Source organism: Thamnophis elegans, chromosome 16 (assembly GCF_009769535.1).
Source record: "Thamnophis elegans isolate rThaEle1 chromosome 16, rThaEle1.pri, whole genome shotgun sequence".
Taxonomy (NCBI): domain Eukaryota; kingdom Metazoa; phylum Chordata; class Lepidosauria; order Squamata; family Colubridae; genus Thamnophis; species Thamnophis elegans.
This window is the reverse complement of record NC_045556.1, coordinates 36735756-36755497: the sequence shown is the minus strand read 5'-3', so window position 1 is coordinate 36755497 and position 19742 is coordinate 36735756. Positions and strand designations below refer to the sequence as shown.

Below are 19742 nucleotides of genomic sequence, written 5' to 3'. Positions count from 1 at the left end.
TATTCCTTGTGGACAGCTGGTCATTTGCATCCTTTTAGAGGATCATTGAGGCCACTTGGAGGTTTATCTCTGTCCTCCGAGTGGTGCTTCTGGTTCCTGTGGTCTGCAATTCCCCCCCTCCCCCTGGAAATCCATTCCTACTCCCACCCCATTCCAAGGATGTCCATCCCAAATTGTATAGTTGGATAAACCTCCAAGAGCTTTAACGCCCTTTTAAAAGGATGCAAATAACCAGCTGCCTACAAGGAATAAAAATCCTTCCTTTTCCCACTATCCTGTAAGAGCTGAAGAAGCTTCTTGGATGAGAAGCGAAACGTCTTCAAAAGAAAAAAACAGCAAGTCCAGTTGCCGCCTGAAAAAAGCACTTTTGGGACAACCATGACTTGGATGATGGAGAATCTCTACAGAAAATGTGGTTTCTCTTGGGCCCTTCCAGTTTGGGGGTATACAGCAAGGCTTCCGAGTTGATCCCCAAAACACACAAGGCTGTGGGTGGGAGAGGGAGGAGGTTCAATTTTTGACAGAACGACCGATCCACTTTATAATCAGTCCCGTGGATGGACCTAAGATCGATATGGATAGATGCAGAATAACAGGTTTGGAAGGGACCTTGGAGGTCCTCTAGTCCAACCCCCTACTCAAGCAGGCGATCCTATACAAGTGCAGACAAATGGTTGTCCAATTTCCTCTTTAAAATCTCCAGTAATAGAGGACCCACAACTTTTGGAGGCAAGCCATTCCATCAATTAATTGATCTGGGATTATAGGATAACAGAGTAACAGAATTGGAGGGGACGTTGGAGGTCTTCTAGTCCAACCCCCTTCTAAATTTCAGGAAACCTTATAAATTTCAGGCAAATGATTGTCCGATCTCTTCTTCAATATCTCCAAGTGAACCAGCTATGGGGAGTAAATCAACCATAACAAAAAAAGGGGGGGGGGACCAACCCCCACCCCCAAATGTCAAACCAGAGGCAGGACTTGGAAACTTTATTTTTCCGATACTAGGGGAAAAAAAGGCACAAACAAATTACTCCCAACGTCTATCATTCCTTTAGTGTGTTTCCTACGCACACTTTTTTTTTTTTTTTTTTACAAAAATAACATCTGGAATTTAAACCTGCCCTGCCCCTCCTGGGCTAATCTAGACACCCTAAATCCCCTGGGCATTTGAAAACTGGTGGACTTCAACAACGGCTGGCTGAGGAATTCTGGGAGTTGAAATCCGCAAAAGTTTCCAAAGTCACCATGGTTGGAGGAGACCCTTGCCCTAAATGATCTTCCCCTTCAAACACCCCGCCCAATCTTACCCTTAATTGTGCAGCCCCCCCCCTCTTCTAGGGAAGCACCCACCCCATGAGATGAGACACTTGAGCAGGCATCTGAGAAGCATCCTTCAAGGTCAGCCAGGTAACTTCTGCACCAAGAGGCTGGCTCGAAGGAATATGGGGAGGGGGTGCTATCTATGGTGGAACCGGGGTAGAAGATACTGTTGACAGGGTCAAATCCATCGGTGGTGCCTCAGCTTCTGGCACGGGGCTGGCTTTGCGGACTTCCAGTTTCTCGCCCAGCTGGTTGAAAAGTTCTTTCACCGCTTCGCTGCTCTGTTGCAAGGAGATTTTTTTTTTTTTTAAAGGTAAATAACTATCAGCATATCCCACCTCTGGCAGCTTCTCCTCCGTCTCCCCTGCTTTAGGGGAGCCCCGCAAGAGTTGTGGGTAGAGGAAGGAGGGGCCCCAACGGTTGCGTCCCCCTCCCAAATGCTCTTTCCCTGGCGGAAGTTGTGCGTGGAAGGTGCAAGGAATCTTCCCTTCGCCCTCCCTCCTCTACCTGCTTGGTGGGTTCCAAGGCCTTCTGCAGCGACTCCAGCTTGGCGGGGAGCACTTTTTGATGCAGGTGAAGGAGCATCCTCAGCAGGTGCCGGTGGACATTGTCCTTCCTGGGATGGGGGTTGGAACAAGACTGTTGATGGGTCAGCTTGGAAGCCCAGCAGCTTCTTCCCAGCAATGCCCCTAAGTACCTGTCTCAGAACGAGTGGCAACCCTTCCCTCCCCTCTCCTTTTTTGTTCTTCCCTTCCCATCCTCTCTCCCTTCCTTCTTTTCCCTTCCCTTCTTTCTCTTCCTTTCCTTCCCTCTCTTCGCCTTTCCTTTCCTTGCTTCTCCTTTCCTTTCCCTTCTTTCTTCCCTTCCTTCCAATTCCTTCTTTTCCCTTCCCTTCTTCTTTCTCTTCCTTTCCTTCCCGTTCTTCCTCTTTCCTTTCCTCGCTTCTCCTTTCCTTTCCCTTCTTTCTTCCCTTCCTTCCAATTCCTTCTTTTCTCTTCCCTTTCCGCTCCTTTCTTCTTTTTCTTTCTCTTCCCTCTTCCGTTCCCCCTCCTCTCCTTTTCCTTCTTTTTCCTCCCTTTGCCTTTCCTCTCCCTTCTTTCTTCCTTCCCCTCTCCCCTTCCTTTCCCTCCCATTTCTTCTTTTTCATTCTCTTCCCTCTTCCATTCCCCTACCCCTCCTCTCCTTTTCCTTCTTTTTCCTTCCCTTCCTTTCCTTCCCTTCCTTTGCCTTTTCTTCCATCCACCTTTCCTTTCCCTTCCCTCTCCCCTGCTTTCCCCTTCCCTCTCTCTTCTTTCTCTTCCCTCTTCCATTCCCCTTCCCTTCCCCTCCTCTCCTTTTTCCCTTCATTTCCCTTCTCTTCCTTTCCTTTCTTTCCCTCCCGTTGCCTTTCCTTTTCTTCCCTAACTCCGCCTTTCCTTTCCCTTTCCCTTCTTTCCCCTTCTCTTCTCTTTCCCTTCCCCTCCCCTGGCTTCCTGGGGGAATATAAGCAGAAGCAACACTTCCGCTGCCCCCTTCTGGAAAGCAGGTGAGTGTTACCTGGGGCAGGCAGTCAGGAAGAAGCGGTCGAAAAGGACCGCACAGAAATCCTCTTGTCCAAATTCGTCAGCCAGCAAGGTGAGGTTGCCGGTGAAAAGGTGCAGGAAAATGTCACCAAAGGCCAGGTCGTTGAAGGTCTCAGCTGCAAAAGACCCAGAGAGATATTTAGGGTGACTTTGAGAAAGGGGGAGGGTCACTTTCTCCGACCCTCTTTCTAAAGAGAGGAGAGAGAGAGAGAGAGAAAGAGAGAGGGGGGGGGTGGACTCCACGGTGGATAATTCCACCATTTCTTCATTGCAGTTTTTGTTTTTATTTTGGCCTTGCAATTTCTTCCTGCTTTGAAAAGCCACCAATGCAAGGCGGAAGCTTGGCTTTTTAACAGATTAACAAGTTGGAAGGGACCTTATAGGTCATCTAGTCCACCCACCCCCCTCAAGCAGGAGACCCTACATCATTTCTGATAAATGGCAATCCAATCTCTTCTTGAAAGTCTCAAGTGATGAAGCTCTCACAACTTCCAAAGGCAACTTCTGTTCCACTGGTTGATTGTTCTCTTGGTCATAAAATCCCTCCTTATTTCCAGGTTGAATCTCTCCTTGGTCAGTTTCCATCCATTGTTCCTTGTCTGGCCTTCAGGTGCTTTGGGAAATAGCTTGACCCCTTCCCCCTCTCTGGGGCAGCCCCTCAAATACTGGAAGACTGCTATCCTATCTCCCGTGGTCCTTCTCTTCCTTAGACTAGCCATGCCCAGTTCCTGCAACCATTCCTAGTCTCAGTCCACTCATCATCCTGGTTGCTCTTCTCTGCACTCTTTCTAGAGTCTCAACATCTTTTTTTATAGCGTGGTGACCAAAACTAGATGCAGTACTCTAGGTGTGTGGTCTTCCGAAGGCTTTACAGAGCAGTATTAGAATCTCCCTTGATCTCGATTGTATCCCTCAGTTAATGCAACATTGCATTGGCTTATTTGGCTGATACCGTCACACTGCTGGCTCATATTTAGCTGGTTGTCCACTAAGACTCCAAGATCTCTCTCGCAGTCACTGCTATCAAGCCTGGTTTCTCCCAGTCTATATGTGTCCTTTTGGTTTTTCTTACCTAAGTGGAGGACTTCACTTTTCTCTACATTTTCACTGAGGACCCGGGGCGAGGGGACTTACTCAGGGAGGGGACCAAGCGAAGCAGAGCGTTCTTGTTCCTTTGCTTGGTGATGTGCAGCACATAGTAAAGACCGATCTCACAGGCGATCCGCTGCTCTTGCAGAAATCTGGGGGGCGCGCAAAGAGAACAGTTTCAGCTGCTGCATTCATTCATTTGTTTGTCCTTTCACCCCCCTCCCTTGCTCATTTGTTCGCCCATTCATACGCCACTTTTATTGCTTTTATGCATAGCTCAAGATATTTAACAAACCTATTTTCTCCACAACAACAACCCTGTGAGGTGGGTTGGGCTGAGAGAAAGGGGCTGGCCCAAAGTCACCCAGCCAGCTTTCATGCCTAAGGTGGGACTAGAACTCACGGTCTCCCGGAATTTTGCCAGCAGTCAGTGAGCTGGCTTGTTTTTTTCAGCCTGAGGCAGGACTACAACTCACAAGCTCCTGGCAATTGTCATCCAGGCGGCTTTCATGCCTAAGGCAGGACTACAACTCACCGTCTCCTGGTGATTGGCCCAAAGTCACCCAGGCAGCTTTCATGCCTAAGGCAGGATTAGAATTCACCGTCTCCTAGTGATTGGCTCAAAGTCACCCAACTGGTTTTCATGCGTTAGACGGAACTAGAACTCACCATCTCCTAGTGATTGGCCCAAAGTCACCCAGACGGCTTTCATGCCTAAGGCAGGACTAGAACTCACGGTCTCCTGGTGATTGACCCAAAGTCACCCAGCTGGCTTTCATAGCAAAATGGGACTAGAACTCCTGCTCTCTTGCCAGGTGCCTTAACACTTTCATTTCCTACCCCCACCCAATGCTTTCCCCCCCGAATTCTCAGTGAGGTGGGTGAACAGCAGCCTTGCTTACCAACGGACATTCTGGTCCCAGTTGTGATGGTCAGTGGCTGTAAGTAACGACCTACATTTTGGCTTCGGTCTTTGAAGCCCACCTTGATAGCTCTGCCAACCAGAAAGTTCTGACCGACAGGCAAAGGTATCCCAATCTGAAATGACTCACTTTGGAAACATCTCAGGGATGGCGCTGGGGTAAGACGCTGGTCCTTTCTCTTCCGAGGGCAGCTTCTGTTCCACAGTGAAGGTGTAGTCATCCACCACGAAGGCCATCAGCATGGGCAGAAATTTGGTGATCAAATCAACTTCCTGAGATGCAGAAAGGCAGATGGTATCACCTAACATTGTCCTTAACGGCTAGCGAGGATTAGACCTTCAAGACCATAATCCAGAAGTCCCTGACCCCTGATCTTCTGACTGAGGCTTCCCAAGAGCCTGAAGCAAACTCCTAGTCCCGGCAGAAAACCCTTTTATTAACTGACTGTGATTTCTGCTCATTCACATCCAGCAAAGTCTTTCAAGGGAGGATTTACGGTCACAGACCTTCTCTGGCTTGGAGAGCTGCCAGGCCGATATCTGCAAAACCTGGAGAGTCACAAACCAATTAAGCGAACTAATTTAGTCTCCTGCAAACTCCATTCCCCTTTCGCTCCTCTTTTATTTCCTCTGGGGGAGGCCACTCATCGTCTGGCCTTACTACCACTGACCTCTGTTCTTTAGCTTCCCTATGTCTGGCAACTCTGCGCATGTGCACACTGGGAACAGGCTCCAGCTGTTCGTCTGCTTCACTAATGTCTGACTCTGAAGGCATACGGCATAACTGGCCTACGGCTCTGGCCCCCTCACAGAGCCCTCATCAGAGCCTTCCCCAGACTCCAGGACTGGCCCAGGTTCCTCCCTAACCTCCTCACTGTCTGAATCTGCTGCCAGCTTCACTGGCAGGCCACAACTGGGCTGCAGCCCGCTACCAGGCTGCCGCTGTGCAAAAACTGGCCACAAGGAGATGGGCATGGGCACACGCGTGAAGCTCCACTCTCGTTGAGTGGTGATCAAGCACGCATGTGTGCGAAGCTCCACTCACATGATTGGAAGAAATTTGCACTTCTACGCCTGCGAGAGAGAGAGAGAGAGAGAGACAGACAGACAGACAGAGACAGACAGAGAGAGAGAGAGACAGACACAGAGAGAGAGAGAGACAGAGAGAGACGTGTGCTAAAGGTTGTGGACCGCCGCCATGAGCGATAGCGTTCATGCTGACTCCTTACCAGTTTGGGTTCTTTGAAGATCTGGCTGTCAATCACATCCCAAGCGCCTTGCCCCAGAGACAGCATCCTCAGAAGTAACAAGAGCTCTAGGCTTTCCTGGAAACAACATGAATGAATTCTCCGGAGGCTAAAATTTGTCGGGTCAATTAATGGGCTCAATGAGCAAGTGGAAATTAAGCTACTACGGCCTCATTTGGAACTAACCCCAATGATTGCCAAAATGTGCGCCGTGACATCACAAAGGCTGCTCTTCAGCTCGGCTGAGCTGTGGCACCACTGGTCTCTTCTATTGCTACCAACCGGCCTTCCATGGAGGACCTGTCTACTGCTCAAGTCAAAAAGAGGGAAAATATCTACAGACCCCTCGCGTCCTGGACATAAATTGCTTCAACTTCTACCCTCAAAATGAGGCTATAGGGCCCTGCACACCAGAACAACTAGACATAAGGACAGATTTCCCCTGAATGCCATCACTCTGCTAAAGAAATAATTCTCACATCACTGCCAAACTATTCACTAAGGCTGTATCACTATTATTCTTCTCTTCCTTCTTATGACCTATCTCCTCCCACTTACGACTATAACTATGTTGCTTGTATCTTTCAATTTATATTGTTTTATTTGTTTCATAGCACAATTTGATTGCTTATTTAGTATCCTAGGATTATCACTAAGTGTTCTATCATATGATTCTTGAATGTATTTTTTATGTGCACTGAGAGTTTCTGCACCGAAGACAAATTCATTGTGTTCAGTTCAGTTCTGTTCTCTATTCTATTCCATTCCATTCCATATTCTGTTCCATTCCATTCCATATTCTATTCTACTCCTTATTCCTATTCTATTCCATTCCATATTCCTATTCAATATTCTATTATATACTATTCTACTCTATTCTATTCCTTATTCCCATTCCATTCTATTCCTTATTCCTATTCTATTTCTATTCCTATTCTATTCCTTATTCTATTCTATACTATTATATTCTACTCAATTCTATTCCTTATTCCTATTCTATTCTATTCCTATTCCATTCCTTATTCTATTCTATTACTTATTCCTATTCTATTCTATTCGTTATTCCTATACAATATTCTATTATATACTATTCTACTCTACTCTATTCCTTATTCCCATTCCATTCTATTCCTTATTCCTATTCTATTTCTATTCCTATTCCATTCCTTATTCTATTCTATACTATTATATTCTACTCTATTCTATTCCTTATTCCTATTCTATTCCTATTCCATTCCTTATTCTATTCTATTCCTTATTCTATTCTATTCCTATTTTATTCCATCCCATCCCATCCCATCTTATCACTTCTTTTGATGATCTGGAGTCATTTTTCTACTGGGGGGTGGGTGGGTGGGTGGGAGAGGACGTCCCTTCAGTTATGCTTTGGAGACCCGTCTCTGAGTTTTCCCCTCAGTCAGGAATTCAATTCCGAGACCTTCATTGCCAAACCCCAGGTACACGTTGCAAATCCTCTTGGCTTCCTTGGACAACCAGTAGGCCTGGGGTGGAAGAAGATCTCCTGCCTTGGGGCAGGGGCTCGAACTAGAAGGCCTCTGAAGGTCCCTTCCAGCTCTAGGATTCTACGCTTCGAAAAGGTCCATCCCTAACTTACTCTGGGTAATACTTCCTGGCCAATCAGCTCCTGCAAATTCCGGATGGTACTCAGAGCCAAGGTGTTGATGGCAAACGGATCGCACAAGATCATCGACAAGTCCCTAAGGAAAGAGAAACAGAAGCACATCCAATTCGTCTTTGCGGCAACCTACAGAGAGTCCTCAACTTACGACAATGATGGACCTCAACCTTTTAAGTCCCTGGTTTTTTTTAGTGCCGTTGTAACTTCGGTCAGGAAGTGACTCTAGCCAGATGAATACCAATGGATGCTGGTAGGCAGAATCCCCCCCGCCCTGTTTTCCTCCCCCGCAAAAGTAGGTACCATATTTTTCGCAGTATAAGATGCTCCAAAGTGTAAGACGCACCTAGAGGAGGAAAACAAGGGAAAAATATCTGCCTCTGCCTCCCAGCAATTTGCCTCTTTGCAACAAATAGTACAGACAATATACACTGTCTGTAGTGTTACATTTCAGACTATACTTGTACAGATGCTGTTAAAATTGATGTGCTTTCTGGAAGTATAGTTATTCTCTGCTATTTAAAAGAATAGCACTCTTTAAAACAATAGCACAGGGCCTCTTCAGATCAAGCATTTATTTTAAAAAGCTTCTTCATTTTGTTAAGTTCTCTAGAATAATAATAAAGCAGCTTTTAAAGAAATAAGTCTAATAATTTGAACATTCTGTAGGCATTTATAGTTGTTGACTGACCTCCTTGCAGCAAACAGCCTGATTAGCACAAGAAAAAAAAAAGGCCTCCCACCAATTTGCCACTTGGAGCAAACACCAGGTTTCACTTTCAATTTCTCCCCATCATCAGCTGTTAGAGGCTGCAGCGATTGCTATAGCTTATTGAAGCCTCCGCAAGCCCCCCCCCCACTTTGCTGCAAAGAGGTAAATTGCTGGGAGGCAGAGAGGCCAAAGGGTTGCGGCTGGTGGGTGGCTGGGGCTACATTCAGTATATAAGATGCACCCAAATTTTCACTGGCTTTTTTTGGGGGGGGGGGAAGGTGCGTCTTATACTCAGAAAAATACGGTACGACTTATAGTCTGGAGCATCTTATACTCTGAAAAATATGGTGTATGCAGACTAGGGAAGTAAGGGGATTTGGGGTTTATTCAGGCATCCGTGCCTACATAGAAAACGTCCGACGCCAGTTCAATTCCGGGCAGTTGAGAACAAAGCCACCAAAAAGGGAACACAACAGCAGATTCCTTACTGCTGTCGCATCGTATTTTGTGAATGGGTTTAACTCCAGGCGGTTTTTCAGTGGCAGGAAGAGCCCAACCTGCCTCCAGTGACATCCACGCTCACCCTAGCACTTGCTCTTGGCCTTTCTTCACTCCGTCAAGGAAACCCTGCAGCTCCCGCGCCCGCTTGTTGTCGACGAACTTCTCCCGAATGCAAGCATCCAGGCACCAAGTGAACTGCCAAGGGAGCAAAGAAAGATATTTTGTTTTGGTTTTTTTTGGTAAAAAGGATTTTTGACATAGAGCGCGAACCAGAAGGAGAGGCAGAGCAGCGCCTGAAAGAATGCAGCCACCTGGAAAGGGAAGTTCTAGGGCAGGGGGCAGCAACCCGTGGCTCTGGAGCTGCGTGTGGCTCTTTCATCCCTCTGCTGTGGCTTCCTGTTGCCGGTTGGCGCCACAATTTTGAGAGGAGCTTCTGGGGTTTTTTTTTGGGGGGGGGAAGCACAGTGCGCCAGGGACTGTGGCAAGGGATGGGACTGTGGCAAGGGATGGGTTTTCCAGTCGGCTTCACCATTGATAGGGCTTTCGGTTACGACAGGTGTAGGAAAAAGAATGCCGCACTTGGAGGAGACTCTATGGTGGGGGAACTGATCTTCCGGTCAGCTTCAGAATTGAACGGGGGGCTTCCGGTTAAGACCTTTGTGGCTCCCTGTGTTTTCTTTTCAGTGGGAAATGGGTCCAAATGGCTCTTTGAGTGTTTAAAGTTGCTGACCCCTGTTCTAGGGGGACTGGCGGTGAGGTTAGAAAGTTGGAGACAGTAAGTTCTAGTTCCGCCTTAGGCATGAAAGCCTGTTGGGTGCCTTTGGGCCAATCGCCAGGAGACGGTGAGTTCTAGTCCTGCCTTAGGCATGAAAGTCAACTGAGTGACTTTGGGCCAATCACCAGGAGACGGTGAGTTCTAGTCCCACCTTAGGCATGAAAACCAGTTGGGTGACTTTGAGCCAATCACCAGGAGACAGTGACTTCTAGTCCTGCCTTAGGTATGAAAGTCAGCTGAGCAACTTTGGGCCAATGTCCAGGAGGCAATGAGTTCTAGTCCTGCCTTAGGCATGAAAGCTGGCTGGGTGAATTTGGGCCAATCTCCAGGAGACGGCGAGTTCTAGTCCCAGCTTGGGCATGGAAAGCCAGTGGGGTGACTTTGGTCCAGTCCCTCTCTTTCTCTCAGACGAACCCACCTCACAGGGTTGTTGCTAAGCAGAAAATAGGAGGAGGAATTTTGTGCTGGATATGTCAGTCACCTTGAGTTTTTAAAAACAAGAAGGACCGGATACAAATAAGTAAAAATTAGAAAAATAAGGTTGATTTTTAGATAAGGGTGGTCTGTTTTCAGGTTTCTCTTAGCGGGGATGTTTTGAGGGCTACCAAAATTCTATGGCTCCGGAAGGGATGGAGGGCTACAACCGCCGTTTCTTGGGCTTGTACCTTGTGGCAGGGGTCCACCGTGCAGATCTCGCTGATGTCCAGATCATGGAGGGACATGAGGAGCTCCGCCCTTAACGTGCAATAGTGGACGTTCCGTGTGCGAAGGAAGAGAGTCCGGAGGAATTGGAGGACCATGTCGTACAGCTTCACGTTCTTCCCGATCATCTGGGTCAGCTTTTGCACCACCTGTTCCCAAAGACACAAAGCAGGGTTCGCAGTGGGGGCTAGGACAGTTCACCGCGGCCAACTCGGCCAACTCACCACGCATTGACTCCCCATGGGCATTTCACCACGGCTAATTCGCACTGGCCAACTCCCTCATCTTTGTAGAAGCCCCTCAAATATTGGAAGACTGCTATCCTGTCTCCCCTGGTCCTTCTTTTCATTAAATTAGACATACCCAGTGATAAGATAGGAGACAGTAAAGATATGTTAAGATATAGTAATTAAATGATAGTCTAATGAGCAGTTTAAATGATAGTAAAGCCGATATTCTGATATAAACAGCTATGTATAAACAAGAATGGAATTGTACATAAAAATGAGTAATGAATAAGGGGGCCACAAATGTAAGATATAAGCATATAGGAGGGAAGATACTAATTGTAAAGATACACCGATACGGAACTGCTATACGACAGAACCTTTAGTTCCTGTGTTGTTTTAAGTTATGTGTTTGTTTTTGTTGATGTGTTTAAAATTAAAAAAAAGGACATACCCGGCTCCTGTAACTGTTCTTCATATGTTTTAGCCTCCAACCACCTAATCAACTTTGTTGCTCTTCTCTGCACTCTTTCTAGAATGTCAACATCTTTTTTTTATATTTTGGCAACCAGAACTGGATGCAAGATTCCAAGGCTGGTCTTACTGAGGCTTTATAAGTTGAGAATGAGACAGAGAGACTGGGCTAATGTTACATTGGAAGTTTCCCCATCTGAACTTAGCAAAGCCCCATAACAGTGAAAAATCACGGAACTTCTCATTCAACAGTATCATCATCCTCATTTAACGACCCCATAATCCTTTGCAGGGTGGAGTCTGGGGCAACTGAATGGAGCTAGAAGGGTGTTTACTGGCCGGATGACTTTCCTGTCACCAGAGCAGAGTTTTGTTCAGCAGAGCTCCACCTCTAGGCCACCGCACCATTTCTCATTCAACAATATACGAAGGACAAATAGTTCTTTATCCGCGCGATGCACGAATCATGATATCACGTTGGCCTGCTGGTGGCCCAATTACTTACAACAACCACGCTGGAGCATCTTTCTTGGTGCTTACCTCTCCCTGCCGCCTCATCTTAGGGGAAGGGCTGAAGAAGTTCTGCAGCACTGAAAGGTCGTTACTGAACAAAGCATTTTCCTTCTCCAAGATGTACTGCTTCAACAACGGGGAGACCTCGTCTCCAAACAGAGCCTGGTTATCTTGCCAGATCTGGCGTCTCACTTCCACAGCACAGGCTTTGTACAGGTCCTTGTCAGCCATCACCAGCTTCAACTTTTTTTCGGGAACCTTGGGTTTAATGGGAAAAAAAAATGGGGTGTGGGGGGAGAGAGAACTTGGACATTATATATGTGGACGGCAGCAACAGGGGTTGGCTGCTAGGGGTTCGCCCAGGTTCGTGAGAGCCTGTAGCTAGCATGTTAAAATATTCATGACTGGGAGAGACATGGGAAGAAGGTCAGCCAAGGAATAGGCAATAGCAACTAAGTCAGCCAATAGGAGCTTAAACAGATCTGAGCCTGAGTGCAGAGAATTGAAACAGAAACTTAAGCAGTCTGCTGCTCTGAGAAGTAAACTAGCACTCTGTCTGGGCTTGTCTGCTGAAATGAAACTATCAGTTTGCCTGTAACTCTCCTGCCTTGTGTTTACTTGGAAGAACCACCTGTTGGTATTGTACATTTATTCATCTATTCTTATGTATATAAAGAAGTTCATGAATCCAGCTGAATCAGTTATGTGTGTGTGCTTTCTGGATTTGAATTTATGCAACAAACTCTGACATAACATTATGGCCAGTTTGGAGAACCTCCAAATCCCACCCCTGGTTTCGGCGTTGAGTCATGCCGGCCACATGACTACGGAGACGTCTTCGGGCAGTGCTGGCTCTTTGGCTTTGAAACGGAGATGAGCACCACCCCCTAGACTCAGAAATGACTAGCACATATGTGCAAGGGGAACCTTTATCTTTTATTTCATGTTGCAAACTAACAAAAAGGATAAACACGGGAAGCTGGGTTCAAACAAGGAGCAAAATGCAAAAGGAGGGTCTCAGCCTGTACTGAATGCTTTTCTAATGCTACTTCTAGTGTGTTGTAGTTCTTGTTCTGCCATATTTCTACATCTAGAATACCTGGTTAAGCATAGTTCTAACGTCTGGGTGCTATGTCTTAGGGTGTTTTCACAGTACCACGTTGTTCAGGACTCCAGGATCACTCACTCTCTGTCCCAAAAAGCAGCCATTTCAAAAAACAACCTGGTTCCAAGGGGAGATACTGGACCGATTCTCTTGTTCCAGGCCATATTCTGTTAAAAACATGGTTTGTTGCACAGTTCCTCACTGGCCGAGTTCCTTTTAGTTCTGCTAACCCACGAAGCCCAGTTAAGGGCTGGCTTCTGACAACGTGCCAAATTAAAACCAAGCCAAATCAAACACTGACACAATAGGCGAACCTCACCATTCTCTAGGCTCTGCAACGAAGAGTTTGATAAAACGGTTTCTAAAGTTAGAGAGGAAAACAGCTACCAGAGTCCCGTAGCCCACTCTTCCCTGTCAAGACCTTAACCAAAAGATGTGCGCAATCTGTAAAGATGTTGACACAGGGTGAGTTTGAGTCAAGGAAGCGTAATTCACAATGTCAGTCCTTCTTGGTGTTAGAATGCAGCCAGGAAGGAAGGGAGAAAGAAATACCTTGGATGCAAAATGCCTCCTCTGGACCTGATAGCACTTAGACATGAGGTTCTGAACAAAGGGTTTTGTTTAAACAGAGGACTTCTACATAAAGAGGAAGGAAGGGAGGAGGAAAAGAAGGAGAAAGGATGGAGGGAGCAAAGTAAAGTAAAGTAAAGTAGGGGCATGCATAAGTGCACCAGCGTGCCTAATGAGCCTAACGTCCCTGTCCTACTGTCCCCATTTATTTTTACCCATTTCCTGTGTTCTTATTCATGCTTATTCTTATTCCTGTTATCTTGTACAGGAGTGACAAACTAAATAAATAAATAAATAAAAAAGAAAGAAAGAAAGAAAGAAAGAAAGGAGAGAGGAAGGGAGGGAGGAAGAGATAAAGGAAAGAGGAGGAAGGAAAGGAAGGATAAAGAAAGGAGGAGGGAGGCGATAGAGGGGGAAGGAAGCATGGAGGGAGCGAAGGAAGGGGGAGGAAAGGAAGAAAGAGGAGGAGGGAGGGAGGAGAGAGAGAGGGAAGGAAACAGGGAGGGAGGGAAGGAAGGAAGAAGAAAGGAGGAAGAGGAAAGGAAGGAAAGAAGGAAGGAAAGAAGGAAGGAGGGAAGGAAGGAAGGAAAGGAGGAGGGGAGGAGAAAAAGAGGCGGGAGGGAGCAAAAGAAGGAGGGAAGGAGCGGAGGAAGGCAGGCAGGCAGGCAGGAAGGCAGTCACAGGACTTCCTAAGAATGATCCTGAATTCCACCTAAGCAAACCACGGATCACTCTTTTACTATACCCAGGTGGCATCCAATTTCAACACTGATTTTCTTAAGTTTCTACCTTGGGCAGATGTTTCATGACGCACATCACCACCGGCTGGATGGACGGCATTTTTACCAGAGGGAAGCTCTTCTCCAGGAGATCTTCCAGCTTTTTGTACCTGGGAGAAGAAAGGAGAAACCAGAGGTCAATTTTTTTAGCCCGATGTGTAGATGCCCTTCTACAGTGGTCCAGCCAACCTACCTTTCTTCGGCCTTTCCTTCAGAGGCGATAGCCGAGACCCTCTCCAGGAGCTTCTCACGCAGCTCATCAAACACCGACTGGTGGAACTCCAGCCTGGGGGTGCCATGGAGGTCCAGGAAAGGGAGGGCGGATTGAAGAGAGGGCAACAGGATCCCGTTTTCTGTCTGTCAACACGACACATGTGGGATTCAAACAGATTATTAGAGCTGGTAATTGGTACATGATGCTGCAATGGTCATAACGCTGGAAAAACCATCCTAAGTCACATTCTTTGGCGCTGTTGTAACTTTGATCACTAAATGAACTGTTGTAAGTTAAGGACTACCTCTATTTATTTATTAATAATTGGGGGCAGGGCAGGGGGAGGGAGAGAGAAGAGGAAGACAGTTCAAACATCTGGAGGCCAAAAACAGACTAAAATCCATCCTAGATTTTCAGGCTGGGAAACCCTCAATCTTGGCTAACCTGTTAGCTCCCTTGCACCCAATGCAGTGTGTGTGAATGCATGCATGCATGCACAGCCAAATGTGTGGCTTGCAACAGACCCAGAGAGATTATAAGGAGCAATTCAGTAGAAAGAAAGAAAGGAAGGAAGGAAGGAAGGAAGGAAGGAAGGAAGGATAAAGATGGATAGATGATAGATAAAGATGGGTGGGTGGATGGATGATAGATATAGATAGATAGATAGATAGATAGATAGATAGATAGATAGATAGATAGATATAGATATAGAGACAGATATACATAAAGAGATAGAAAGATAGAGATAGTGATAGATTAGACAGATAGATAGATAGATATACATAAAGAGAAAGATATAGTGATAGATTAGATAAATGATTAGATAAAGATAGATAAATAGATAGATAAGATATAGGTTAGATATAGATTTGAGAGAGAGAGGGAGAGACAGACAAGAAGGGAGAGAGGGAGGGAGATGGAAAGAGACAGAGATGGAGAAAGGAAGGAAGGAAAGAAGGAAGAAATGGAAGGAGAGACAGATGGAAAACGAAATATAGGAGGGTGAGAGAGAAAAAGGAAGGAAGGAAGGAAGGAAGGGAGGAGGGGGTGGGCAAAGCATCTTCTCCTCCTCGCGGGGACTTGCGTGCTTTTTGCACCCGGGTGGAAGGACCGTGCAAGGAGCAACACCCCCCTCCTCAGGGTTTGCAAGCCGTGGGAAGGTGGGAGAGGACTCAAGGGGGCAAGTTGCATGCTAAACCCCCCCGGCTCTGGTCCCCATGGCAACGGGAACGCGGAAAAGAGCTCCCCCCCACTTCCCCCCACCTGGAACTGCTCGATGGCCTTCAGGGGCTCCATGCAATTGGTCAGCGTCTCCTTCAAGTCCTCCCCGTTGGCCACCCCGAGCTCTTGCAAGCCGGCGAACATGATGCCGAGGCTCCGCAGCCCGCGCGGGGTCCGCCCGCCCCGTAACGGCTGCGGTGCTTCGGCGAAAGGCGCCCCCCACCGGCCGCCGCTCCGGTGCTCTAAGGCGTCCCGCCGGGAAACCGCGCCCCGGCCGTAAAAGGTTCCGCTTCGGTTCGCGATCCCAAAAGCATCGCTTCGTTCCAACCACCCCCCCCCAAAAAAAAAACAACCCCCACAAAAATTAAGCAAAACGCCCAAAATGATTATTTGGGGGGAAATGGCATCAGCTTCGTCTGAAGGTTTAGCCCCGAGGCTGATCAGGCACTTCAACTCAACTTTATATGTATGTATGTATGTAGTATGTATGTATGTATATGTATATGTACATATATATGTATATGTATACATACACACACATATACACATACACATTTGTAATATAATATAATAATTAATATAATTAATAGAATAATAGAATAGAATAGAATAATATATATTAGAATATAATAATATAATATAATAATATAATATAATAATATAATAAATATAATATAATATAATATAATATAATATAATATAATATAATATAATAAATATAATATAATATAATTAATATAATTAATATAATATAATATAATATAATATAATATAATATAATATAATATAATATAATATAATATAATATAATATAATTAATATAATATAATATAATATAATATAATATAATATAATATAATATAATATAATATAATATAATATAATATAATACAGGGGTAGTCAACCTTTTTATACCTACCACCCACTTTTGTATCTCTGTTAGTAGTAAAATTTTCTAACCACCCACCGGTTCCACAGTAATGGTGATTTTATGAAAACCTAATGAAAATGTTTTTAAATAATGCTATGAATTTTGTAAAAAAAGTCAAATTAAAAAAAAGGAAAGTGCTTCAGTATCGGACAAAACCCCTACCGCCCACCATGAAAGTTGGAACACCCATTAGTGGGTGGTAGGGACCAGGTTGACTACCACTGATATAATAAACATAACATAATATAGTAATGCAATGCAATACAAAATAAATTTCATCCCCCAAACCCCCATAGCTTCAACCTCAAACTGTCTAACATGGACCTCACCCACTCCTAAGAGGGGGCGTAAAGGGGGCTTGCGTAAGTGCACCAGCATGCCTTCCATCCCTGTCCTACTGTCCCCATTTATTTGTACCCTTTTCATTCATACTCATGTTTATTCTTAGCAATAGCAATAGCAGTTAGACTTATATACTGCTTCATAGGGCTTTCAGCCCTCTCTAAGTGGTTTACAGAGTCAGCATATTGCCCCCAACAACAATCCGGGTCCTCATTTTACCCACCTCGGAAGGATGGAAGGCTGAGTCAACCTGAGCCGGTGAGATTTGAACAGCCGAACTGCAGAACTGCAGTCAGCTGAAGTAGCCTGCAGTGCTGCATTTAACCACTGCGCCACCTCGGCTCTTCTTATATCTATTATCTTGTAAACGATTGACAAATCAAATCTATCAATCAATAAATAATATATACATGAAACAAACCATTGTAAGTTGAGGATCTCCTGTAACAGTCACTCGGTAGCCCCATTTTACGACCTTTCTTGCCACTGTATTTAAGCGGGGGGGGGGCACACCCTGCAGCTGTTAAGTTAGTGACAAGGTTGTTGAGTGAATCAGGCTTCTCCCTTGACTTTGCTTGTCCGAAGGTCGCAAAAAGGATCACATGACCAACGGTCATAAGTATGAGTCAGTTGCCAGTCATCTGAATTTTGATCATGTGGTCATGGGGATGCTGCAAGTGTGAAAAACAAGAAATAAGCCACAATTGCCCCTTGTTCATTTATATACATTGGTTTTGACGCTCTCTCTTTTTTTTAATGATTTCTTAAGATTTTTTTTTTTTTAAATAAGTGAATCTCCTTAATTCAGGTTTAGGATGTAGATGGATCTGGCTGGACACAGCAGGATACTGGAGTAGTTTTAATTTTAGGGGTCTCCTCCACTCCCCCACCTCCCCCAAGTGTTTTCATTATCTTTTTCTTCCCATTAGCCTGCCTGGACCAATAAACCAGGGAGCAAATGAGGCATTCAAAATTCCTTGTCTGAAATTAATGGTTGAAAGCATCTCGGTAAGAACAAAAATTTGGGATGCTCCCCATGTAAAGCCTTAATGTCTACTAAGCAAATGCGCTTAAGAAGAAAACTCCATAATATTGAGAGAAAGAGTACTTTGTTGACTTTAATCTTAGATTTATCTCTTATCTGTGCTGCCCTTTGCTTTTCCTCTTCTTCCTTTTTCGATTCTGCTTTTCCTTCTGAAAAGTTCAATTTAGAAATAAAATAACAATGTTTAGTCTTATATGCCCTTTTTTTCTTAAAGAGCCAAAGTGATTTCATTTAAGGGCAAATTTCTCTCTCTCTCTCTCTCTCTCATATCATACCTATCTATTTTTCTGTATCTCTCTCCCCACTCTCTACATATACATACATACATACATACATACATACATACATACATACATACAACATACCCACCCACCTATCTAGCTTTTCTTTTTTTCTTTCTCTCTCTTTTACTCTTTCACTTCTCTCTTCTTTTTTGTTTTCTTTCTTTCTTTCCCTTCCTTCTTTCCCTTCTTTCTTTCTTTCTCATTACCCTTTATGTGCATATGCATGCTGTTATATGCAAATTAGAAGCAGTGTTAAATATTTCATGCTGAAATTTACAAATTAGAGAACTGGGAGCATAATAGAAGATAGCGCTTCTCCCCCCCGCCCCCTTCTCTATCTTCTCTCCCCCCCCCCACCTCTCTCTCTCTCTCTTCCACCCTGGGGCCCAGAGAACAGGCATTTTGGATTGATGAGCCAGCCTCCCAAACCAACCAGGGGATTTAGTGGCAGATCCTTTGAAAGGGAAAAGGGAGGAGGGAGAAACCAACTCTCAACTCCCATTTGTCTTTTGTCTGATATCCTCTGCAACTCTCTTGCTCTTCTTGGACAATCGTACCCCAAATGCTTGTCTTACAATCTACAGCGGGTCCCTTTAAATTTAATTTCTTAGCAGTCTTTTCCTTAGAGATCTGGTGTGTGTGTGTGTGTGTGAATTGATCTATGTCCCTTTTCCACCCATTACCCTTCCTCTTTTATTCAGCGAGTCCGTTCCAGAGATGCATTCTTACAAATCCCCCATATTAAGGCACACCACTAGAGGTGCTATTCAGTAGGTTCTGACAGGTTCTGGAGAACCGGTAGCAGAAATTTTGAGTAGTTCGGAGAACCGGCAAATACCACCTCTGGCTGCCCCCGCCCCCATCTATTCTCTGCCTCCTGAGTCCCAGCTGATCCGCGGGGAATGGGAATTTTGCAGTATCCTTCCCCTGGAGTGGGGAGGGAATAGGGATTTTACAATATCCTTCCCCTGGAGTGGGGAGGGAGTGGAGATTTTACAATATCCTTCCCCTGGAGTGGGGAGGGAATGGGGATTTTGCAGTATCCTTCCCCTGGAGTGGGGAGGGAGTGGAGATTTTACAGTATCCTTCTCCTACCATGCCCACCAAGACATGTCACGCCCACCAAACCACGCCCACAGAACCGGTAGTAAAAAAAATTGAATCTCACCACTGCAACACAATGTGTAGCCTAACCCTTGACTTATGGTGGAAGGATTGCAGCCCTTTTTGTATTTTTTTCTCCTGCTTGGAATAGGATAGGATAGGATAGAATTCTTTATTGGGCAAGTGTGATTGGACACACAAGGAATTTGTCTTTGCGTATGCTCTCAGCGTACATAAAGAAAAATAAAATAGAATAAATTCATCAAGAATCATAAAACACTTAGTGATAGTCATAGATTACTAATAAGCTATCAAATCGTATTAGGAAACAAATAAAAGAATATAAATTGAAAGATACACGCAACATGGTTATAGTCATAAGTGGGGAGAGATAGATACAAGTAAGGAAGAGAGGAATAATAGTGATACAGTCTTAGTAAATAGTTTGACAATGTTGTGGGAAT

At 45.2% G+C, this 19742-nt stretch overlaps 1 protein-coding gene across 2 annotated transcripts; it reads right to left on the bottom strand.

Moving 5' to 3' along the window:
- Positions 1-975: 975 nt before the first annotated feature.
- Positions 976-17372, bottom strand: NELFB (negative elongation factor complex member B). 2 transcript variants are annotated; one of them, XM_032233544.1, is made up of 13 exons: positions 17267-17372; positions 14331-14494; positions 14148-14247; positions 11711-11941; positions 10433-10618; positions 9075-9187; positions 7759-7861; positions 6126-6221; positions 5027-5169; positions 4020-4126; positions 2860-3001; positions 1831-1939; positions 976-1604 (listed from the first exon to the last, which is right to left on the bottom strand). In XM_032233544.1, exons 1-13 carry the CDS (start codon positions 17267-17269, stop codon positions 1464-1466), a joined length of 1638 nt encoding a protein of 545 aa, XP_032089435.1. In that variant the 5' UTR covers positions 17270-17372; the 3' UTR covers positions 976-1463. The 2 variants fall into 2 exon arrangements, with proteins under 2 accessions (XP_032089435.1, XP_032089434.1); XM_032233543.1 differs by lacking the exon at positions 17267-17372 and adding an exon at positions 15615-15801.
- Positions 17373-19742: the final 2370 nt, after the last annotated feature.

Excerpts from the sequence above, each read along its gene's own strand:
- NELFB (XM_032233543.1), bottom strand. The coding sequence starts at position 15,716 with ATGTTCGCCGGCTTGCAAGAGCTCGGGGTGGCCAACGGGGAGGACTTG. Across the intron at positions 14,248-14,330 it reads GAAGGAAAGGCCGAAGAAAG|GTACAAAAAGCTGGAAGATC; the intron begins GTAGGTTGGCTG and ends TTCTTCTCCCAG. Across the intron at positions 5,170-6,125 it reads TCTTCAAAGAACCCAAACTG|GAAGTTGATTTGATCACCAA; the intron begins GTAAGGAGTCAG and ends TCTGCATCTCAG.